This window comes from Acanthochromis polyacanthus, chromosome 15, assembly GCF_021347895.1.
Source record: "Acanthochromis polyacanthus isolate Apoly-LR-REF ecotype Palm Island chromosome 15, KAUST_Apoly_ChrSc, whole genome shotgun sequence".
Taxonomy (NCBI): domain Eukaryota; kingdom Metazoa; phylum Chordata; class Actinopteri; family Pomacentridae; genus Acanthochromis; species Acanthochromis polyacanthus.
The window spans coordinates 7,115,291-7,141,094 of NC_067127.1; the positions used below are offsets into that span (position 1 = coordinate 7,115,291).

Below are 25,804 nucleotides of genomic sequence, written 5' to 3' on the forward strand. Positions count from 1 at the left end.
GTTTAATGAGCAAAGTTTAAATTTAGTACCAGTTAACAACAACTGAAATTAATGAAAATGAGTCACAACTGGCAGAATGATAAGAACACACAAACAACATCACACAAAATTAAGCTCTTAAAGGTGAGGGGACAGAAGCAGCATGTCTTGTAACCACCTGTTTAGTTTCAAAACTTTTCAGACTTTTGAGTTTGGTTTGACCAAGTATATGGATAAATCTTCTGTCCTGTCCAGCTGGTTACCTGACCTTCCTTTCAGGTGTTTTGAATCTTTTGTCTCTGTGTTTTTTGTCTTCATGGTTGTAAGAGGTTGTGTTGCTTGGTTTCTGTCTGTTTTACAGCAGCTTGAAGTTGTATGACATCCTGTCAGATCACATTCTTTACAGACACTGCCTGTCTAAAATTTTAAAAACTTGCCACCCGGATTTAACTAAACAAATGGTAATAGCCTTCCATTGGATTCCAACTACTGCAGTGATGAATACGTTTCAGCTGCAACAACTTGTTTAACTCTAGCTGATGCAGTGAGGAGCTTCTAATTTTGTAAACAATCATGTTGAAAGACATACCTGTGGTCATGGAAAGGATATTGATCTGTTTCAGAAGAATCAAATAATTGGCCTGCACCAAGCAAAGAAAACAACTAAGGAGACTTCTGGAACTACTAAAATGGGGTTAAGAACCATCCAAGGCATCATTAGAACTTGAAGGATAGTGATGAACCATCATCTTTGAGGAACAAACTCTTAAATGATCGTAGGAAATCAACAGTAGAACTCACAGCTATGTTTAATCGTGAAAGTAAGAACATTTCCACATGCACAATATGAAGGGAACTCAAGGGATTGGGACTAAACAGCTGTAGCTCGAAGACAACCACTGATCAGCGAGACTAATCAGAAAACAAAGGCTTCAATTTGCTAGGTAGCATAAAGATTGAACTCTGAAGCACTAAAATGTCGTGTGGTCTGATGAGTCCAGATTTACCCTGTTCTAAACTGATGGGGGCATCAGGGTAAGAATAGAGGTGGATGAAGTGTTTTTTTGGACGGGCAGTGTATCTTTACAATCTCTCTGATTTTGTTGTGCAGGCTGTAATTTTACTGTGATAGTCTAATTTAGTAGTGTTTCCTAAGATTTTTGTTGCAGTTTTCTCCTGTTAAAAGATTTTGGGGGACGTTTTTCTTTATCCAAATGCAGGCTCCAAGAATAGAGAATGTTGTATAGATTGTGAAGCCAATCCAGGAATATTGAGCTATAAAAATCATTACTTGATTGTATCAGTGAAATGTTCCTCTTTCTGAGACATATCTCAACATTATTCAGCTTCATCCAGTTATGTTTCAAGGCAACAAAATCACTTAGGTTAAGTTTAATAAATGATCAGGGTCTGTCTTAAATCTGTATTGATTTGAAGCACAAGTTGATCATGTATTTAATCAAAACCTCAGTCTTTTCATTGCTTGTTTTTGTTGTCCAAACCTAATCAGAGACTGGACTGAGGATACAAACGCTGGTCTCCAGAATGATATGAATCATCTTCTCTCTTGGCAAAAAGAAAAGCGAAACAAACAAATGTGTTTCCAAAACCATCATAATATTCCCCTAAACTGCTACTTTTCCATCAAAATATGAAAATAAATACAGAAAAAGGACCAAAATGTAGGCACATGGGAGTGTTCAATCATTGAACTCGAAGATACTCAAATGTCTGTGAGTGGGTATTTGGCTGTTAAACATTAATTAAAATTTGATGAAGTAACAGATTAAATAAAACACGTTTAGAAGTGATTTCAGCCTTTAGCTGTATACCAAAGAACTAGTTTCCATTCAGAGACTTTCAATGCGTGGCAGCATTGCTTCAGTGGTGAACAGGTAACACGACCTGTTACTATTCTAAAAATATCCTCGGGGTATTTCTGTTCTCTTCCCTCTTACCTCTACTGAGCCTTTGTCTCCTTTCGTAGCTTTGAGCCCTCGGTGCTCTCAGTCCAGACTAATGATCTTTATTCATTGCATTCTCAATTGATTCACTAATCAGTGAGCTGAGGATGCTTCAAAGTTTCGATTGCCTTTTTTTCCTCCCCAGCATGTTAATCTACCTCAGGTCATTACAGCTGAGCCGCATAGAAGAGCCAAACAAAGCCAAGCAGGGAGGATTATTTGAGCAGGAGATCAGATGTGTGAAGAAAAACAAGAAGTATTTATCACATGAACTTCATGTTGTTTTTCTCTATGAATATTTACACATGTTCCCCAGCTAGCAGGGAGACATATTCCGTTTAATATAATGCTCAAATGCTGTTTTAAGGATATTTATCATTTCAAATAATGTTCCCATGAGGTTAAAAGTTAAGTATGACATATTCTTGACATGATAAGAAAGTAAGAACAGTATCCAGCCAACATTCAGAGGATGTTTTTAAGACCTTATCTTAAATGGCAGACTTGTAATGTGATATTTTAACAAAGCTATGTTTGGGGAATGTTGCTAAGGTAACTCATTATAGAATATTCTTCGATAAAACATTACCACAGTTTTCAACAATGTTAGATAACAAAGGAAGAGGATGCTCAATGCAGCACTCAGAAAGTGTTTTAAGCATTGCAGGATGTAATGTTCTAATGATGTTATCACCAAGTATTTTACATCTTTTATTCAAGAAGCTCATTCTGGGAATTAAAAGCAAACATTCACTGAAAACATTAATAGAAAATTGCAGAACTTTCTCAGAAAGAACTTTCCAAGAGCAAAATAAAAATTCCAGCTGGGCCACTGTGGCATGTAAAAGGTAAACAATATTTTTACTGTATCTTGTTGCATGTTTGGTGATTGTGGAATGCTACTTTTCTGTCCTTTTCTGACTAACAACGATAATATTTTTAATTTTCAATTAGAAATTAGTTTAATCTCAGTTTGCAACAATATTTTTTCTACTTGGAATTGAAGAGAAATACAAACCTCGCTTTGTGCGGCTAAGTCCAATGTTCTCTTGAGCAAGGCATGTGGTGAAAGTGCTCAGTCATGATGATGGTGGTGATGATGATGATGGACGAGCTGAAGCTTGGAAAATGACTGTAAAGAGGAGTGATGCAAGAAAGAGACAAATCTACTTTGTGAGCTTGTGTTTTCAGTGTGTTTTTATGTGTTGTATTTTATTGTTGGAGCCTGTCAGAGAATAATTTCTGTCACCATTTGGGACAGACAATAAAGTTTATCTATATCTACCTATCTAAGACACGAGTTGAAGACTGTGTAAACGTCTTATATCCTTCACAAAAGCGAGACTGTCATTTTATCTCTTCCACTGAAAATCCAGGCAAGGATTACCATCAATACCACATGAAGAGGCCAATCAGCCGAGCCTGATTCACCTTTCTCTCACTGAAACCTCATCAGCAGTGCGGCTCATGAGACCATGCTCATCCATCCAGTTTCATTGTAAATGCACATAATCAAAGAGCGAAACAAGGTGATTCCTCTCCACAGACCCTCCTCAGTCTCTGACCTTTCATTTACATTCCTCAGTAGCTACATGTTAACGGTGGCAGAGGTAAAATGCCACCTGTAATCTGGCTTAATAGATCAATCCATTGATGACGCACAGCTAAGAGTTGGAATTTTCTCCAATGACATCATGACGTGAGTGTAGAAAAGTGCTTTAAATAACTCCTCTGTGTAAAAGAACAGCCTATAAGCAAAGCTCTGATGGAATTGCCTGCACTCAGCGCAACATAACGAGGCAGTCATTTTCTTTCAACTCAAGGCAAATTAGTCTTTAAAGATGAAAAATATGAAGGCAGTTTGTTATGCTGGATGCAGTATTGTTTTCCCACGATGACAGCAAAGAGGATCAAGCTAAATTGTTTTAAATCTTCTGTAATACTTTGCAACTCTCGCGGAAATTACATTTCCACAAGTACTTTTGAGTCCTTTCCATGAATAAATGAAAAGAACATTTAAATGTGATATTATGTATGAGAATTTTTGACTGCATGAATTTAATCAGGTATTCTCTCAGCAGAGATGACAGAAATGAATGTTTTTGCTTGAAAAAGATTCAAAATGGATATGTTCACCCCCACAAACATTTTATTGCCACATCTACAGCACTTCAACACTGTATAACAATCAGATATAAGCCAATAGTGTATGCCTATGTGGATATATGGAGACAGACAGTATGTTTGTGGGGAATCCCTAAACAAGACGTATGGTTTTGAAAGACATTTTAGTGTCTTCCTGTCTAAATATATCTAATTATTATGATCGGAGAAATTTTGTTGCTAATAAACTCACTCCCTTTGCTGAATTTCATCCTCTTGGTTTGGTGATTTTTGGTGGAGAAAACGAAAAAGAGACGGACAATGTATGATTCGGTGTGCAATGCATGACTGCATTTTCATCTGCATCGTATTCAACATGTAACAGTGAGAGAAATGACAGTACCAGCAGGAATATGTTACAGTGTGTTCGGACGTGGAGCTGTTACCTGTGTTTTAGTGCCCTCTTGTGATTATTTCCCAAACAGGAACTTGTTGCCCTCACAACATGCACAAAATCTACTCTACATTGTCATCATTCTGTCTCAACACTGGCTGTTTCAGAGTTGGGTAACATTGTGCTCTAGCTGTTTATTGACACTGATGGAAATATTCAAACCCATGACTAATTATTTTTTCCACTGCTGCACTTTTAAATGAAATGGAAATGATTTATCTGGTTATCTGGGCAGAATTTTAGACACCAGAACTGAGAAGTACTTAAAAAAAAAAAAATGGATTTGCATGGTCACTTTATCTTTTATTGGTGTTTGCATTCAATTAATTGGTGAGCTGTTTAAAAATAATCGAAATGAGTCTGACAGTCCAGTTGTTACATTTGAGAAACAAGATCAGATAATACTTGGCATCTTATTATCCTCCGCCTCCACGAAGTGGAAAAGGGGGATATAGGTTTGGCCTCCGTCCGTCCATCCGTCCGAGATGAAGGGGACAGCTTTTCTCGGAAACTGTTACAGCTAGGATTACGAAATTTAGTGTGTAGCTTCACACCATGGACACCTTGATCAAGTTCGAAAATGAGACCTGTGCGATAATATTTAACAGAGTTATGGCCCTTTATCACTATTTTGGATGTAGACTCATAGACATCACATGTGGCGGGGGATATTGATGACCATGTCGTCTTGTTTTAATTTAATTAGCTGATAACTGGTTATGGCTGAATCACTTATTTCCCTATAATCTCTTTTCTATTAGAATTTAAGATAAAGTTGTGTATGTTTTTAACAAGTTTCTCACTCACACTGACTTTCCTGAGACCTACAGAACGTCCTGGCCAAACCAGTACCGTTAGGAGTTTGAAAATCAAACATTTGTCTTTATAATTCTGTTTATCCCTTTTTGTTGAGGACTGTTGACTTTCTCTTAGACTTTCTGAATTCTAATGTTGCGAGTTCAACATTTTTTGGCCATTTTTGCCAAGTTCAAATCACAATGTCATGACCACACGATATTCGATCCAGCCTTCTGTGCCATAATTGAATTGAAAACTATGTTCAGAATGATTTTGTGATGATTGTAACAAGACACTTTGTGGAATCAGCCCCCAAAAAAGGCCTTCTCAAAGCCATGAGACATCAAATTAAAACACAAATTCAGTTTATTTTATTATCATCTTGACTTGATGCCACACATTCTTTAAAATCAAATAAATATCACAAACAAGACCCACACACTTATTTAAAGAGCTTCCATGGCAGTTCTTCCATTGTACAACAGCTTCTTTCAACGGGTTTAGCTTCTTGCGCCTGATTGTTCGTTCACAACGTTTCCTCGTCCCTTCAGGTGTTACTCCAGAGAAAAGCTTTGTTGCCCAGCACACTGGCCAGTTTATGGTTGAAGGGCTGATGGAATTTACTGAGGAGTTCTCTGGTGGATGGAAGCATGGGACCAAGATTCCTGTCTGCCGCCCGCCGAGTGTTGGACATGGGCCGTTTGGTCAGCGCTGCCTCCACCTGCTCCGACAGAGGACCTGCAAGGAAGAATGAAGCTGAATAAAGGCACAGCAAAGAAGATCCAGGCTCTCTCTATTATAATTGAAGATTTTAAAGTGCAGAGAGAACGCCGGTCTACGTACCCACAGTCAGAAAATCAAAAACTTTCTTTATCGTCACTTTAAGGTTGGCTGCGTAGTCCTCCAGTCGAAGAACAAGAATTTGCTCTCGATGGAAAACTGTCAGCCAGTCCAATAAGAAGACGATGTACATCCCCAGATTCAGTCTCACCTGTGGGGAAAAATCAAAACGAATCAACATGAGTCTTTCGTGTTAAGTTTGTTTTGTGAGCTGCTGTTTCCGAGATCGATAGTGACCTTCCAATCTAATTAAGCTAGAATAAAATGTTTTCAAAGAGCTCGTGATGAGATTGTTTCATCGAAGACAACAGAAGACGTACAAGCTGTACATCGAATAATGTGGACTACACTTGGAAATTGACTATTGTGTCAACAAATCTGCCATAAAAGCAGAACATATGTATCAAAAGCATGATATAGCTGATGACTTTGTCACAAAGTGCACAAGAATACATTAATTAGCCACATTTTTCTCTTTCAGTACAATGACCATGCACATTCAAGTTCATTTTGATCCCACAGAAGACATCATGTTGCACCAGATACTTGCAGATATTTATTTTAACCATGTTGTAAGCACAATTATTTATTATTATTTATTTCATATGAGAGCGTTAGTTTTGTTCTTTGACATGGGATTCTCTGCCAATAAGTACAATACAGATGGTGTTAAGCTGTATTCTTTAACTGTTCTTTTTCTTCTTTAAAGTACTTTAATCTCAACACAAATACTGCATGCCCATATTTTCATATCTGTACACGAGTTTCACATCGTCTTTATTATATCTCTTTTCATCCTTATTGCACTTTTGTATTTATTTTACGATGTATTAATTTATTATATTTGCATTACTATGCTCCACTTGTATGTAGCTGCTGTAATTTATGAATTTCCCTGTGAGACATCAATAAAGTTTATCTCATCTTATTGTATGTTATTTTGAAAAATGATGGGTCATTTTGGGTTAACTAGCAGCTAGAAGAACTTGTCAGGTGCAATCAGTACTTTGATGTATGAGCTTTCAAAGCAACATGAGAAAACTATTAACCGGGTTCAGATAGACCAAATTATTTATGCATAAGTCAACAAAAACTATGCCCTCAATTATTTACTCGGTGGAGTGCACCGATGCTAGAATTCAACATTGCTACAGAAACTGAAACTGTTTATGTAAGACACAAAACTCAAAAAATATTACAAAATTGGGGCCAAGCTAGAAAGAATGTATTTTTGTAGTTTTGGCCACAACTTCAGAGCATATAATTGACATCTTCAGTATAAATAGAGAGCAAACACTTCAAATTGTGAAGCAAACTAATGTGACCCATATGTGTACAAACATAATATTATATAGATATGATTTAGTGGCTTTAAAGTCTTCTTTGTATGGAGTCACAGGAGTGCCAAATCAAAATATAAATAAATACATAAATAAATAAATGTGGAAATATAAAGAGAAATACATAAATAAATAAATAAATAAATAAATGTGGAAATATAAAGAGAAATAAATAATTAGATAAATAAATGTGGAAATATAAAGAAAACTAAATAAATAAAAGGAAAAACAGAAAAGGTAAAAGCAAAGACAAAATTTTCCTTTTTATTTATTTATTTCTTTTTATTTCCACATTTATTTATTTTTCTTTATATTTCCACATTTATTTATTTATTTCTCTTTATATTTCCACATTTATTTATTTAATTATTTATCTCTCTTTATATTTCCACATTTATTTATTTATTTATTTATATTTTGATTTGGCACTCCTGTGACTCCATATATTTGTGTCTATGAAGTCATTGTTTAATTTATGGTAGAGTGAAGAGTGAATTTGCTATTAAATCCTGATTCACAGACACTGTGAGTCCTCAAGAGGGCACCACAGCACAACACCACCTGCTGAAACTGAGCTACCGAGGCCTGATTCACATGCAGAGAGGCACAAAGTTGAACAGACCTTCGTCTTCATCTCCATAACAGAGGAGTCGCGTAAACAAAGCATCTCAGGGTGTTTTTTTTCTTGTTGAGCATTTCTGTTACATTTGAGATGAATTCTGTTTGTCTTCCAGTGGTTTAAGGCAGAGCTGATTGCCACTTTCACTGCAGTAAATCTCGGAAGATAACAGTGTTGTCACCTGCGTGCTGTGATTAGGAGTGACCAGCTGACAGAGCTCGTAACTCAGCTCACTCCTGAGGGAGCCCTGCCTGATAGGACATATGCTTGAAGTGATTCCGGGCAGCAAGTTGGTAATATTTTTTTCCCTGCGCAGCGTGAGAGTCACTTCAAAGCAGTGACATCCAGGTAAAATGTCTTTGAAGACAGATGGAAATACTCAGAGTGATATATCGTCAAATATGGCCTAAAAGCTGCGATTTTTGTTAAACAGGTAAAAGTGAGAACTTCATTTTGGCTAACCGGCATGACGTTGGAGAGGCTGGTGTTGTAGACGCAGGAGCGCAGTGACCGCCCAGACAGACAGGACTCAAACAACTGTACGGACTCTGTGACCTTCTGGTGGAAGTCCTCAGCTGACTTGTTGGCCATCTTAAAGTACAAGTAGTCAGAGTAAAGCCTGGAAACAGAAGAAAGCACAGTTTGAAGCCAGTTTGGAAGCAGGAGAGGACATTTAGCTGGATGTGATATAGGAATTCCTATTTAAAACAAAACATGATCAAATGGAAGTCCTTTAGAAGCAATCAAAACTGTTAGAAACTGTTTAACCGCAGAGTATCACATCTGGAGATATACGAGCAGATGTGAGGATAGATTTCTTTGTACCTTTCTACTGGATCTCTGAGCATGATGATGATTTTGGCATCAGGTTGGACAGCGTGGATGAAGTCCTGAGCCAGGAAGGGGGGCTCTGTTTCCTCCTCCCTGTCTCCATGGAGATAGCTCCAGGCCTGGTTGTCCCACATTGTGGATGCACTGGCTTCACCTGTAAAATGACAATCTTAGTGTAACCTCAGTATAACCTTGGGTTCATTTAACATGCAGCTGGCAGTGCACACAGTCAGGAATAATGTGACAAAGTGAAGCCGAGTTTTAGTCCAAAATGTGCCAGACTGGGAACATCCTGCCTCTTAAATATATGCTTGAGCAGCTCTGCAGAAGTTAGGTTTAAACTTTTTAGATTATAAAAATGAATTGTGGGTTTATTGCATGCAAAATCCACATGTGTTGTTTTCACCTCAGCAAGCGAAGCTAATTCAGGAGAAGAATAAAAAAAATGACTGCACAATTTCAAAAACTGTTAAAAATACAGTGATTTTTTTTTTCTAAAAAGAAGACTACCTTCTCTGAAAAAAATCAATACTCCTACTTTAATACAGCACTACTTAACTTCACAAATGTTTTTTTTATTACCATGTTTGCTTTATAATTTTTTTTCCCCGATTGTCTTTCAAAGTTGGCCAAAGTTTCCAACTAATCAAAACTTGAATCACCACTTAAACAGAATGAAGAGTGAATAAAGACAGTTGCGACAGTGCCCAGAGGCGTTTGAGCTTCTGTGTACACTTCTAAAGACACCGGGCTGTCCGTTTTAGACCACATCTGAAATAATGTGAGCAGTATTTCCCCTCCAGCGCTTCACATGAGCGCCGTGGTGCTTCTGAGGTGAGAGCCACTTGCGGGGAAATCCAGTGAAAATGATTGAGGTCCGACAATAAAGGAAAAGGACACAAAAGAGAACCTGCAATTTGAATCGCGGTCGGGATCCGATTGTTCGGCTGTTCAAAGTCCCTCAATATGAAAACTACAAAGGCGGGAGGTTCTTCCATGTGGTGCGCGATCTACGTTAGCAATAGCAAAACATTCCCCACCCACACACACAAACACTTCCACATGTGTTCACCTGTTATGAGCCGGAGTGTGTGGTGGTCTCCAGACGAATTTCCACTGATTCCTTCTTGGATGTTGTGGGCTGCCAAGTCAAACAGATCCAGGTAATCTTCCACAGGAAAACTTTCCTGGAAGCCATCTTTGAAACGGATGTAACCTGATACACCACAATAACATTTATTATATAGTCATTTATAAACTGCTTTGCCATAAATGTCATTTAATGAATTGTTTAAACTACACCCATGGTAGAGACAATTAAACACATTTAAGCCTCCAGTGGAAAATAATCAGCAGTGTTTTTGGTCATCTACATGCACATAAAAGTACGTTTCAGACAGTGGGACAGGATTTATACATGAGACTGACAGTAAAACCACAACCAGAAGGAAAAAGAATCAAAAGTCGAACAAGAAAGTTCAAATGGGAACTTGAAGCTTTTGCAGCCCCATTAAGAGTCATGACTTACAAAAATATATGATCAAGACAAATAATATTCTCCCGTTGTGTATGTCAGAAGAAGCATGTTGAAGTAAGTTTGAAAGTGAGTCATCTGACTGCATTTTCAATCAGCTTCAACTCAGAAGAAAAGAGTTCATCCACGAAGAACAACAGCACGGTTCAGAAAATACTGACGTTTACATAAGCGCTGCTTATTTAGACTAAAGGTCCCGCTGAAGGAATATTTGACATTTTAGGATATATGGCTGTTTTTTTTGCAGTTGGTTAGATGTTTAGTTATATCATATTCATCATTTGAAAACGGCTAGTCTGGCTGTTCAAAGTAAAACAAAAATTAATTATTTAAAAAAAAAATCCATCCATAACCCATTTTTCATTTTATTTTTGTTTAAATTGTCCGAGGTAAGTTTGGTCAATCTTCTGAAGCTTTTGAATAAAAGTCACCATTAATACAACACAAAATATACATTTGTTTAACCTTCTAGGGGTGGCATGGCTCAGTGGGTAAAGTGGCCGTCTTGTAACTGGAAGGTTGCCGGTTCAATCCTCGGCCTGTTGTGCTCATGTCGAGGTGTCCCTGACCAAGACACCGAACCCCTAATTGCTCCTGATGGGTTGTGGTTAGCACCTTGCATGGCAGCTCCTGCCATCAGTGTGTGAATGGGTAAATGTGACATATCATCATGTAAAGCGCTTTGGATAAAAGCTGAGCTGCAGACTGTGTTTACATAGAGCTGATGGGAGACAAGTATGGGAACTGTAAAAATGTATAAAATTATATGTACTATGTAGCGCCACCATTTGTGGGCACTTTGAAAATGTTCTACATGTTGAAAGCAAGTTGTTTTTTTAATTTTTGTAAAATATATAGTCATAGAAATGTTTTTTTATTCTGCACAGAAGTAATATTTGAGTTCCCCCTACTTCTACTTCTATGACTTTATATTGCAATGAAAATGTTGAGTGCATACAAGAGGTTGTGGTTTTAAGCTTCCGGTTGTTACTTCCTGCTTTCAAGAAACAGTCCAGCACATGACGCTTGTAACCTCACTATCTCCTGATTGCATCTTTAAAGAGAAGTGACAGATATAACCGTACTATGACGCTTATCATCCAGCTCTGCATGGAAACAAACGCGTTTCCTGTGCTCTTGATTCATCATCTCCTCCACACAACCATTTCAAAACCTAATCCTGAAGACTTACCAAAGCGTTTCCTGGTCCACCAGTGCGGCTCCTTCATGGTGTTAAACTTGAGCTCTGGATGCAGCAGCAGTCTGTGGAACAAGTCCGTTGTGCCGCACTTTGGTTGACCGATGATGTAGAAGTACGGCAAGCAGCGCAGACGAAAGTGTTTGCCGTCTCTGTGGTGTAGGTGCAGGTGGAAGTTGGTCTTCAAGTGGTCACACACTGTCTTGAAACTTTTCGAGCGCAGTGTGAAGAGGTTCTTCCTGTATGGATCAGTGCTGAGTTCACCGGAGAACTCTTCATACCAGCATGGACTCTTGATGCCGGGCAAAAAATAGCGAGGAATTGCTGAGAACAACTGCAGAGACAAGGAAAAGCACTGTGTGATATCATGTTTTTTTCTCATAATATGAAAACTGATATTAGGTTCTATTTTTGTTAAAACTGTCAGAGGTGCCATTCGTCATTTTTGTGAAGCTTGCAGCTCATAGTGCTGTTACAGCAGAAGTCCTGCCACAATGCTCTCCTTCAGTATCTGTGTGCTTGAAAGGTGGCAGCTAAAGATGACAGCTTCTACTTTCTCAGAGATCAGCAGCTATTTTCACCTTCAATTTGTCACTTTTATAGCACAACGGTGGTTACAAGTTCTCATGACATAAAAATGGTCAAAAACTCCTTAATTTAGGATCGCATGACTAGATTTTGGAGCTCTGCAACTGATGCGTCATCACCTCTTTGCGCAACCGTTTGTTCCTCTTAGATATCCTTATGTCTGACACACAGCACTAACTGACATTTGGCTTAATGACTCACTTGTGTTGCTACATTGGTGACTGTGATTTACCGCGTAGCTACCACAAATGCCGTTGCCCTTCCTGTAAATGTTGTAAAATTATGTATTGGGACATGGACGTGTAAGATGCAAACACGCTAAACACAGGAGAACTGCATTAGCACAGTGGTCAGCAGGGCCTTAGCAACTCTTAGTGAGAGTGTTGCCAGCAGACACTGGTCATTATGAGCTTCACCAAACAAGCATTTACTGCAGGGTTGATTACACAGTTGCTTGTTATTCATCAATCTCCTACAAGTCGCTTTTGAAAACAAAAAAATAAAGAAATCGCAGCGGTCACTTGTAAACATTTTCAAGTATAGACTTAATGATCATTTGCCAGTATGTGTGGTGTGTGTATTTCCACTGACTTACATGTCCGTCTGTTTCAACGATGTCCTTTTCATCAGGAACCCTCCTGGGTGTATATTCCTGTTTGGAGCTGATGATCTTCACCAGCATTTTCATGTCTATTAAATTCTTTTCTGATGAAACTGCCGCTGTTGCCGTGCCAGTCAGAAAGACGGCAGGTCTGAGCTGGTAGGGTGAGGGAGTGAACAAAAGTCCTTTTTGTCCCACATCAGGATATAAGACGCCATGATGAGGAATGTCAGCGTCAAGCCCAGGAGGAAGCTCACCACTTTGACTTTAGAGATGCGCCGCAGGTTCGTCAAAAACAGCAGCGGGATGCACTTAACGTCCAGATTTTCCGGCACATTCGTGTGCCTGAAGTCGAAAAACGTCCTGACAGACTTTTTCCCGTAGTTTTCAGCCATGGGCAAGCTGTGGAGGCTGTGATTGTGGTCCTTGGGTTGGTTGCTCCCATATTTGCAGTCTGATAGTGACATTCTGACATGGAAGCAAAGTAGGCATGTAGAAAAAGAAGCAAGGGAGTTATTCCTTCAAAAAAAAAAGTTCAGGTTTCACCGAGAAGAGCTTGCCTTTTTTAATCTTGAGTCCATCATTTGTCTTCATTTTGTCCTCGGTGTTCAGCAGGGCCTCCTGTAAAACGGAAACACTCGTTAAAACACGACACATGGCTTTTCACTCAATATGGACTTTCCTTTGAAGTATTTCAGTCATCCTCTGTAATACCAAGAAAAGTGGCATGAGCATTTTTAATATTAGAGTGTCTGGTGGTGCCTTATTGCTTCTCTAAGGTAACCATATGCGAGTTTCCAAACTATAGTGCCTTCTATAACTGGAGTCACCTAGATGTTTGAGGTTGGCTGCAGTGTGTGTGTGTGGTCTGCTGTATGATGAGCCCCTGCTTTATGATGAAGGCTATACGGCACATGCAAAGGAGAGCTCTGCTAAGAGAGTTTCAAGGTCAGAATAATAGTTACCCTGTAATTCAAAACTAAAAACACATTATTTTTCTCTGTGAGCTAAAAGCCTACTGAGAGCTTTATTTTTATAACCTGCAAATGCTGTTTTTCAAGATCAAGGTTTTTCACAGAGAAAACCCAGCTAGGTATTGATACAGGTGGACATACAGCGTGACAAGTGTATGCATTATGTTTTCTTTTCTCACCGCGTGAATAATAAGAGAGTAGGCATTATTATTTCAGGGGCGGTGTGCTAATAAAGTCCTGACACTGAAGTGTGAAATGTTGTTAAAACACTTCTCTGACACTTCCTCCGCCAGCAACGTATTTCTTTTTCTTGTGTTGCACGGTTTGTGTGATTTAACAATCCCACTGGACCAGAGAATGAAATCCTGCACCAGTTCTAGCTGACAGCATTTTTTTTTTCTTACTGCACAACAGGGTCTGGTAAAATGCAGCCACAGTAACATTATGTGACTCAGCCTGTTCACGCTTAGATCATTAGAGGCACATTAATGCAGCGTAATGAAAGGTGCCTCCACCTCAGTGCTTCATTTCAGTTCATGCAAATAATTAAGCAATAAAGCAATTCCGGGAGAGAGATGATATCACTGTAAATAAAGCGGAAACCAGCGCACAACCATTTCCACAGATCCTGCAGCCACACAAACGTTGCTGGCAGGTTGCCATCATAACCGCAGGGCAAACCTCTCCTGTAGCCAGCCGTGTTTGTTACTGACACCAAACCACATCTACGCCTCAAGACGTTTCCAGAAGTTATTGGCTGTGTTGCTGAGCGAGAGAGAAAATTCAGATGTTCACAGACAATGCAATTAAATTTTCATACGCTGTTCATGTGCACATTAAAGTCAGTTTTCAGGGGCAATCCACCAGTCGTGCACATCCTGTTCAGTGTCTTGAGGACTGTAACTCATGTCTTGTCGAGAGAGCTTTCCAAACTCTAAAGCAAATAGCCCTGATGATGTAACAGTGAGGCTGTCTGGATTATCTCAGCGTGGGTCTAAAGATTTCTAACAGAGAGGCTGCATTGTAGACTGGGGGTACAGGGTTTGAAAGACGTCAGGATTTAAACAAAGGAGTGTTTAACGAACGACAGTATCAAGTTACAGCAATGGAAATATAGGATCCAGCATTTAGGAGAGTGTATTTTGGCATCTGCTGCTTTGATACTAACCATTATTTTTTTAGCCAGAGTCCTGCAACTTAGACATATTTTTCAAAAATCATAACTGCTCGACTAAAACACAGTGATCGATAGTGACGTCTATACATGGAAATCTGTTCTCTGCTATTTGTTCTGATACTAACAGTCTTCCTCTTATCCCCTTTTCTAATGTGTAACAACGCTGCTCAAAGTTGTGGATTTGCAAATACAAAGTCTGCCTTAGCACATGTTTGATGAGTATGTCCACAAAGGGCTTCAGAAGTCCTAAGAAAAGCCCCCCACGCATTTGCAGATTTCATAATGGGACAGCTCTAAGCCCTCGCAGACTTATCAGGAATGCACGTCGATATCTGCTCTCCTGCGTGGGTAGCTGCTGCGATTGGAAGAAGAACTTTTTTTTCTCTCTCTTTTTTTTTTTTTAAAATCCCACTGGAGGTGTTATGGGCCTCATTTATGAAATATCAGATAAAGGTGAGCTCTTTAAAATGCCAGTGACTCACTAAATGCAACTCCAACATCGAAAGCAGTAATAGCTCAAGTTATTAGTGAACGGTGCTGCCTCTGATATTGATTTACTTTTATATCCATGTTTTATGCGTTTTATTTAATGCCCTTTTGAGCTGTTTTTCAAAAAGTGTCTATTTTTTCCTCGTCTCATTCTTCATGCCTCTGCACATCTTCATTTCTACAAACTCGGGTAATTATTATCTCCTCTGTTCTCTGCAATTATTAATCTATTATTCCCATTAAACATCAGTGTCTGGCTGGTTAGAGAAAAATTTCAAAGTGTGAGGGAAGAGAGAGATTTGAAAATGTGACAGAGCGTAAAGAGGGCAGTAAGAGTCAAGGGTAAAGCGCAGAGAGGAGAAGTGAAGCAGCACAGATGAGAAAAACAGTGTGAGAACTAGCAGGAAAAAAGCGCCTTTAGACCTCTTTGGTTTAAAAATCGATCTGAAGCAGAGAGCAAACAGCAGGCAGGATTGACTGAGGTGAAACTCCACCATCTAAATCCTGATGACTCAAAATAAAAACCTGCATTCATCACGGCACTCGATGCTTTTGTTGTACCGAGTGTCAAGCTAAACTAAATGCCAAGACAGATCTGATATCAAAGCCAGAGCGGGATATCACTCATCTTGTTTGTAGAAAAAGTGTTTTAGATTGTTTACACAGTGAATTCATCAGATTATCTAAATCTTGCAGACCTCGGGCTGCTTTTGTCAAAAAAGGTTTGTGCACAAAAATATCAGTTTATCACATAAATAACAAGAGCTGCAGTAATACTACAGCTTGGTGAGGCTATACTTTAGCACACTGGTGGTTTCAGCTAAATGCTCTCATCTGCGTACCAACATGCACAAAATAACAGTGCTTAGCTGATGCTGAGCAAGTGTGTTTACTATGTTCACAGCTTAGTTTAACAGGTTAGCATGCAAACATTTTTCAGTTTGCACATACATAATCATAGCCCAAAATAAAGGACGTTTTGGGGGAGGATAGCATCAAAAGAAAATGCAAAAAAAAATCACAGAACAGTTATACAGTTTGCATTTGCAGTTTACAACTTACATAGCATACATACATACATAGCATACATGTAAAGTGTGAAAGTAAAATCACTCTTGAGCTCTTAGTTTATCATTTATTACTCCGCCAAGGAACGTGGTGGAGTTATGTGATAATCGGCGTACGTTTGTTTGTCTGTGCACAACACTACTCAAAAACGGAATAATGGATTTGGACGAAATTTTCATGGAAGGTCAGAAATGACACAAGGACCACCTCATTAGATTTTGGCAGTGATGCAGCTTATAGTCTGGATCCACGGATTTGTTAAAGATTTCTGTATCATTGCGAGACAACGGCACAGCATCACCGTCACTATGACAACAAGTGAACGCTACATCAGCTGCCTGCTGCCGATCACCAGTCGGAAATGATACAAGGAACAATTGATTAAATAGTGGGGATGTTTCAGAGTCCCATCAATTCCCGCCACCTGCTGAATATTTAGGTCACGTGATTCGATATCCGTACATAACGTACACGTGCATAACACATGTTGTGCTCGGCGCAATGTCATTTTGTTTGTGGGTACATCTATATTAAATGGACACATTCTATGTTGCCGTGATTTCGGATCATCAATAACTAAGAAAAAATGCTGCATTTCTACAAAAATATGCTGCATTTCTGTTAATGCAATATGGGAGAATGAGCAGCCTTGGTGGAGTACTGCACTGTCTGAGTGCTTTTCTTGTTATTTCGGTGCTCATGTCATGTACATGAGTCTTTGTTGCTGTAGAACTATTTCTAGTGGAGTAACTTTGTAGCATCTCAGCATAATTTTTTTAAAAAATGCTTAAGGGTCTAAAGGTTAAGGTTTGAGACCAACCAAAGAAGATATATTACATCCCTACAGTGATTTGGGCTTTAGGAAAGAAGGCCTTGGCGTTTTTTTATATAGTATGGAAGCTGAAAAGAGGGTTATCCTTACATTTATGTGTACTGACACTGAAGATTTCTGACTGTATGTTCACTATATAACCTATTAGATTTGTACTTCTCCTTCGATAATCTGGAGGAACTCTGTTATTCTCCATTTTGTATACAATAGTAAATCTGCCAAGGACCCAGTGAAGGTTTTTGTCTATTTTGATTTAAATTATATGTCAAATTTCCATGGCCATTTCAACCAAAGTAGTAGTAAAACCAACAGATCAACAATGCCATTCATAGAACCATGCCACTCACATGCATACGTATCTCCATTTTTTCTCCACAGCGCCGATTCTCCAGAAAAATGGTGACATCAGTCAGACAGTTGCTGAATCCACTCACACTTTGGACCAATTTAACATATGACAACATCTGCTGGCTAAATTTCCTGCTGGATATTCATGGACCGTGGAGAATAAATAATAATTTTTCACTGAGTTTCTGACCTTTCCATTAGTACCACTATCAGGCCAAGATTTCCTGAGTTTTGGAAAACAAATTAAATTGGCAGTCTGCCATGGAATTGAAAGACCACAACTAAACTCTCACAGGAAGAACTTTATTTTCAATTTTGGACACTGAATATTACTCTCGCCTCACCCTCATGTCAAATTACAAAGTTTGCACAAGATATTTTTTGAACCGATGTGCAGATTGCCATGAAATTTGTTGGATTTGTTCAGGCTGAGCAGACAAAACCATTTGATTTAATTGTCCCATTTACTTTTTGCCCTGTTGCCACTTATTCGGTCAAGAACTTCACTGAGATTAATTAAAACCCAGGAGTCTTTTGCATACAGCTGACAGGATTGAAAATCACAGGTCTGTTTCCATATAATCAGATTATACAATTGAGCCATGCATGTGATTTTTTTTTTTTTGCAATACAATGAACAAAATCCATTTGAAAATTATACTTCAAACCCGGTCACTCCTGTCATCCTGTACCAACTTAACTGTACTTCTTATCTTTATCTTTGTGCAGTCCTTTTTTTCAGATGCCATTAAGTCCACTGACTAAAGTACAAGACTGAGCCATAGGTTTAATTAATGCAAAAACACTATCAGGGTGAATGCCTTTTAAACAACTGTGAGTAAGTTATGAGTAAGAACTGATCCCTCATTCAATAAAAATTGGATCTGATGATGGCGCCAAATGAAAGATTAGGGTACCAAAGACAATGAACGTGTGAAACTTAATCACAGTAAGCTATGCACCAGTTATTTTAATTTAAAAAAAAAATCTTCGGGTTGGGCGGCAAGAAAACTCTGGATCCTAAAGTGAACATGCACACCAAACGTTTTGCCTGTCCATGTAGTCGATGTTGAGATATTTCATTGAATCGTGAGATTAGGTTCTCTGGAGATGATGCTTCTTTATGTTCTGTATAGAAACTGAAAGTCACAAAGGCTATTGCGAAATAATTATTGTTTTACTAATCATAATTACAGCATGTTCAGTAGTAACAAAGGTTATTCTCATCAGTGGCTTGTGGCTGTAAAAATGGACAAATGATGATGCTCATTATTTTTAACCAGCCCCAGCTGTTCAGATTCCACAGCTGTGTGTCAAATTTGGAATTCAACCTATTGCACTAATGAAAAATATGAACAATTTCTACTGTAAACCACAGGCCCATGCCAGATTCCCTGTCTGTGCTTCATCTTTCATATAGAAGAAAAACTGGCAGCTTATCAAATCTTGATTTCATTTGCAGATAGATGAGCTCTTATGCACATGAACTGAAGTTTGCTTGGGGTGTTAAATTGGGTGCAGGTTATGCCTTTACATGAGCGTGTAAAACCATGCAGAATTTCATATTAAGAAAATGCACTCTTTATGCATCTACATACACAAAGAACTGCCTTTATTTACACCCCCTCTTTACCCTTCACGATAAAATGAAGCCAATCAAGCACAACTCGTGTTTTGCAACATCAACCCCGCAGAGGTCTTTCAGAGACAAAAATGCTGCATGTTTTAAGCAGATGTACAGCTTTGTTTAGCCTCAACATTATCAGTATGTGAAATGGAGCTTTAGTGAATGTGAAGAATGCCTCGAGAGGATAAACTCTGACCACAAAATCAGCCAGAACATAGTACACCTACATATTCTCGCCTCTCCTGAAACATATTTTAATCATGTCGTTGTGTTTATAAGTGTGTAAACACATCCTGACCTTTTACAGTACGCTCTGTGACTGGAGCTTGGCTGGATCCCAGCACTGGGAGATGGGAGGCACAAGAAAAACTTGATGCCACAAAAGGAAATAAGACAGCCTCCCCGTCGATGGGGGAGTCAAACAAAGATGGATGGCAAACCCAACGGAGGTAATAATAAAAACTTTTTCTGTGCGGATGAAAAAGAAATCAAAAGTCAAAGTAATCCGAAGGAAAGAAAACAACAATTACTTCCTGCTAGGAGGTACTCACATATCAGGTTTCTTTCTTTCCTCAGGTTTCTGAGGCCCCTTTGCACAGTCAGATTATGGATGAAATCTTCACAGGAAATCTAAGAGCGCCCTGAGAGCAAAAATATCTCAGGAAACGGGCTTAATCCACCTCATCGTGCTGGTAGTCCTCCCTTTTCCTTTCCACTTACCGCTAGAAGTGAAAGACAAAATGAGTGGGTGATTTTATTTCTGTCGCTGAGAATGATGTTGCCTTCACAGGAATCTGATAGCTTAATCTGCTAAATAGGCAGGCTATTGGAGCAATAGTGCAGCCTAAACAATCAGACGCATGCTAAAAAGAGAAATAAATTAAAGCGCCTGCTTCACCACAGTCCACCTTGACATCTGGAGGGCAGATGTAGTCTTCGGTTACATTTCGTATTTATGGATGCAAGTCAGTGTATCTGCGTGCATGTGTTTTTCTTGTAACAACACGTGGTGCGCTTCAGCATAACTTTAAAACCAGTGTGGCATTAATAGCAAGCAGAGAACGTCTGACATGTTACCGACTGTTTATTAAGTGAGAAGGAGTAGGCAGCTCTGAAGACATGAGGGCCAGAGCAGCGTTTGTCACTAAAAGGGGAATTCCTGTTTAGTACACCGCGAGCTCTGGCTACTGCATCTATTTGCTATAAAACCTCTGTCCTCATGTTGAGCTCTGGCACATGATGTCAGATGCTCAGTTCATCAGGCAGGTTCCAAAGAAGAAAACTAATTTTTCATTGAAAGCGAAAGCAAAAGTGAGCACACATGAAATATTAGCAATGTTAGGCCACAATAGAAGCAGATGTCAGCCTGAGAACCATATGGATGTCTGACTGGAAATCAAAAGTCATGTCTCAAGATGGTTTATTCCAGTAAAAGGTGCACAGCAACACTGCAAAAAAAAGTTTTCCAGACTTCCACAGATTTCCAGGTTTCGGAGTCCATGGATTATTCATATTATGCCACCCACGTTGGGCTTATGCTCCTCCCAAAGACTGCTCTCCTATTAAAAAAAAAACAACTCGTGCCATTGATGCAACATGACCGATTGTGATGTTGTTGTTGCTGTTAAATGAACTTTTGTGGTCGTGGAAGACAACATCAATCATCAACACAACATGTTTACACTCAAGTGACTAATTTGCAGTTATTGGGTGTTATTTTAGCTATTAAGGGAGGGAAAGGAGGAAATGTGGTGATGGAGCTGAAAAGCCACAAAGTTCACTTTGGGAGGAGGTCAGGGCAGATAGAAGGGTGGCCAAAAGACTGACCTTTAACATGGGAAGCTATTGTTTGCTTCCTGTTTCATAGTAATACTCAGCTCTGTTTCTTTTAGCTGTTTCAGAATATTAATAATTTTTTTCTTGGGGTAAATATGATGATGACTGGCCTCTGACCTTAAAGGACATTAGTTCAAGTGACAGATTTGAGGCTGTTGAGGTTAATTTTAACTATGCAGGGAGGGAAAGGAGGAAATGTGGTGATGCAGCTTTAAAGCCACAAAGTTCACATAGGGAGGAGGTTGGGGTGGATGGATGGGTTGACAAAAGACTGACCTTTAACATGAGAGGCTGTTATTCACTTCCTGTTTCATACTGATACTCAGCGCTGTTTCTTTAATTGGTCTATCATTTGTGTATATTGCAGCAAAAATAGGGACTGACCAATGACCTTAACAACGTCTAGTGATCTAAAACTGCTTAGAGAGAAAATGTTAGAAGACTTACTGGCTTCTGCCGTGTTGTTCCATGGTTGTTTTTTATTAGGTTCTGTTCAAATTTCAGCGTAACGTCTCTTGATTGCTCATGCATGCATCCTTTCTGTTTCTCCTGCTGTCACGCTCACTCATGTCATACAGTTGGTTAAATGACAATTATTTGTGAATATATTTCTATGCTTGATGCAATGTCAGGTCGCCAAAGGAGTTGGAGTTGTTTAAGTATGAAGATATTGAAGACTTACATTTCTGTTACACCTGCAACTAAACGGAATAATACTAGCTCACGTCCAGCTTTGTGATGCTTAGAAAGATGCATTTCTTTCATAATGATTGTTTCTTTGGACCATCGAGTGTAATGCAACAAACAACTTTGGCCACTAAGCCAAAATTACCTCACAGCCAAGCACTGCTTTGTAGGGCTTGATGAGGACGTTTGAGGTCAAAACACTACATTTTGGCTACCCCTGGCTAAGATCAGCTGACTGTCCATGTTTCCGTCTTGGATCACAGCAACTGACTTGGTGTGGACAATATTTGTCAGTAAACTGATCAGAGTAATGTTTTACTGTAATTCAAAGATGTTTAATTCCATTTACAAACAGCCGGTTAAATCTGAGCAGAGTAATTCTTCTGCCTGATCACATTTTCCCTTTGATTAACCAGATTAATGAGCAGAAGAGGCGAAAGCTCTGCTGCAGTTTTACTACGTAGCCAAATCTTTGTGTTCCCTGAACCCGACACGTCTCTTCTTGAGTCGTGACCTCACCTTTCTGCAGCTGATTGTGTTGGTGAAAACCACCTGAAGACAGAACCTGTCAACACTGTTCAACTGCTTCTACTTGTGAATACCTACTGTAAATCCTGCTTACACTCACAAAGTCTTGTTACAGGACATGCACTGACTTGATTTTAGTAGGATGGTTTCTTTGTTAATTCTCGTGAGCCTAAAGTGCTTGTAATGTACTCAATATCTTCACAAAATATGTTCATGGTTAAAAAAAAGCACTTTGAAATCTTTATCTTTAGACTGTAATTATTGTGTGTCATGAACATAATAATTATATCTTTGTAATGAGTCATGACTTCTTAGCCTGTGTTTCACTTGGAGTACTGCCTGATCCCACATTATAATGCTTTTATACATTACAGGAAATATTTTTCTTGGCTGGTGACTCAGACTGGATTTGGAGCTCCAGCACGTATACGGCTCATTAGAGTTACATTTTTTTGTTTAGGCGGTTTGGGGGGTAAAATGTTAAAACATGCAAGTTTAAAATGTATTCTTTAAAAAAAAAACTTTAATTGGTTAAAGTGTTTAGAGTATCATCAGAATAACTTTGCAAAAATGAGCCATAATGCCCAAAACATGGACTGTATATGTGCATCTGAATGGAGAGAATTGAATTTAGCAATCATACATCGCATGACAAGTCAATTGTGTTGTCTTATGTACAAATAAAACCAAGCAACTCCATTATAAAGCTGAAAGGATGACAGAATCACAGCAAAGTGTAATCTTTTCGGTGCAATAGCAGCTACAACACATCATCAGATGGCCAAGAAAAACAAACTCGGAAAACTCCCAGTGGAAAAACATCATCCATCAGGAAAATTACTCAACAGCGAGAGCAGAACAACAAGCCAGTGACGGCTGCAGATAAAAGTTTGACTCCACTGAATCATCTTCTCTAAAACAGTTTTCATGTTAGAAATAATGCAGAGACAATCTCGCATTACCGGGGCTTGTTGTCATCTCAGATTAAAAACTACCGACTCTGGAAATAGAAGCTCTGACACGTTGCCAGAACACTTTAGTATCATGCCGTCCTCCTACATTCCTAACGCTCCCTTACAGAATCATTTTCTTCCATTTGTGGTGGACCCCCAGAGTCCAGTCTAAACAATCTGATATGGTACAACTCACTCACTCACTCACTCACTCACTCACTCACTCACTCACTCACTCACTCTCCCTCTTCCCCTCTCATACTTCTGGCATTACCTAAGCCTTCCAATGCCGGCCCTTGCCAAAAGAAGCATGACTTTGACATCTCAGCAGCTCCAGACATTCGTTCCGCAAATTTGGTGGTAGTGGGGGTGGGGTGGGGGCAACCTAAAACCTTCTTGCCCAGCAGACCAGACAGGCTGCAGGGCTGGGTGCAGCACTGAGGTTTACCTTGGGTGTGTGTGGATGTGTGCAGAGTTATAGGGTGTGAAGAGGTGCTTCAACTTAAAAAAAAAACAACACTGTATCTGTCTCCTCCTTTGCTCACACTCCAGCTCCAGCTCCCCTCCAATTAACAAAGAAATACACCTTTTTAGAAGCTGCACAGAGGCGGGTTTGTCCAAAGGTCATCTGCCTACCTGTCAGGACTTAAGCTGCAGCCCCTTTGAATAGACTGAAATGGGGAAGAAAAATGAACTAAATGTCAAACAGAAATGTGCACAAACATCTCACATACCACATGATCTCACTCTGGGCTACAAAACCAACCCCAGCAATGGAAAAGAAGTTGCTTAATGGTTTGGTTGCTGGGGACGCATGAGAAAAAAGTCTGGCTTAATGAAAGGAATTTACAGGGGAATCTCCCAAATATTTGGATGTTGCAGAGGACGGTCCGGTTGGTTATCTGATGATGGCGGAATAATAATTAGAAGATAAGCGGATGAGTTTGGAAGCATGTACACAAATGTTTGCAGTTTGTCTTCGCGTCATGACACAGTCCTGTTTGTGATTCAGTCTCTGGTAAACTAAGAGTCTTCAACTCCCCAGAGACATGACAGCAAGAGACTCTGCAGCTGCTCGGTGAAGGACACAGTTTAAATGTGATGATAGATGGTTTTATCCCAGGAAAAACAAACCAAAACTTCACTTTGAGGAGTATCAAAGCTCATTAGTGGACAACTGATCTCATCTTTGTAGTGTTTCAGTCCATTGTAGGCTGTTGGTGAGTATTCCTGCTGTATAATCAGAGATGCAGATTCTAAGTCTATGCCACAGTGATACCTTTTAGCTCAATGCTTTTTTTAAATGGCAACAAAAGAAACCGAAAGCGTGAATTAAAATGTAATTTTTAGTCTCAGGATAATGAACTTTTAAATGATTAAACAAACCATGATACAGCTAAGCAATAATCTCCAGGAGTGTGATAAAAATCCTTCTTAGATACTCACTCTGGAGTTGGGTCGCTCTATTCCAGTCGTCTTCCGTGCAGCCGCTCACGAACCATTGTGGCCACAGTCAACCCGAGCTGACAGGTGTCTTTACCAAGCGTTAGGAGAAATATACCTTCAGCAGGCGTATCCTCGTCGTGAACGGTGTTCATGTTGACAAGCGCCGGCCAGCTTCTGTCACGGAAACGCGAGACTTTCCGGAGTCTCCATCAGACTGACTGAGCTCCGCTGCGCGCAACGGAGAGAGGAGGCGAAGTGGGAGGCGCGCATGTGGAGCATCACCACCAACAGCAGCTGAGCCGGTGTAGATTTCTACCTAGATTTGACGTCCTGTTATGATAAATGCTACAGTACTTGTAATTAAAATCAAGCAAATGAGTGGACCCTGGTTACTTGTGCCAACTTTTAGGACTCTCAGCACCTCTTTAGTTGATTGCATGTTATCCTAATGGAGGAAACGCACTGGATGAGATTGAAAAATTAACAAATGCAACGATTTGAGGTCCCTGGAGCAAAATCTGTGACATAAAATGTATCTATGTGTGGATAATTTAGGAAAAATCCCGCACATTGGAAGTATTTCTGTTACTTTTTGTGAAATCCTTGCTTACACTTACTGCTTTTAATTTGTCTTTTAACACTAACTACCTACTGACGAGGAACACTTTTAACCCTGTAAAACACACAGTTACAAAAAGACATCAGGTCAATTTTTTTTATTATGTATATATATATATATATATATATAATGTGTGTGTGTGTGTTAATTTTTTTTCTATATTTGGGTTTACAGGGTTACATCGATTACACATAGGTTGTTTCTACTAATATTTTTATGTAATTTAACAAGCGATGTGCAAATGTGATATATATCTCAGACCTGAACACTGAATCTGAATGATTTCAGACAAGGAACACTGAAAAATAAAAACAAAAACAACTTTTTGCATTGAATATGGATTAAAAATAGGTTGCTTCTACTAATAATAC

General features: G+C 39.2%; 1 protein-coding gene across 1 annotated transcript; it reads right to left on the reverse strand.

The window, feature by feature from the left end:
- Positions 1-5,646: 5,646 nt before the first annotated feature.
- On the reverse strand, positions 5,647-25,064 carry LOC110959408 (carbohydrate sulfotransferase 15-like). Its single transcript, XM_022206262.2, is given in 9 exon segments — positions 5,647-6,036; positions 6,142-6,289; positions 8,560-8,716; positions 8,923-9,082; positions 10,001-10,144; positions 11,655-11,994; positions 12,844-13,040; positions 13,043-13,470; positions 24,815-25,064. Coding segments are annotated over 8 exon segments (1,611 nt in total). The 5' UTR covers positions 13,317-13,470; positions 24,815-25,064; the 3' UTR covers positions 5,647-5,845.
- Between the last annotated feature and the right edge of the window lie 740 nt (positions 25,065-25,804).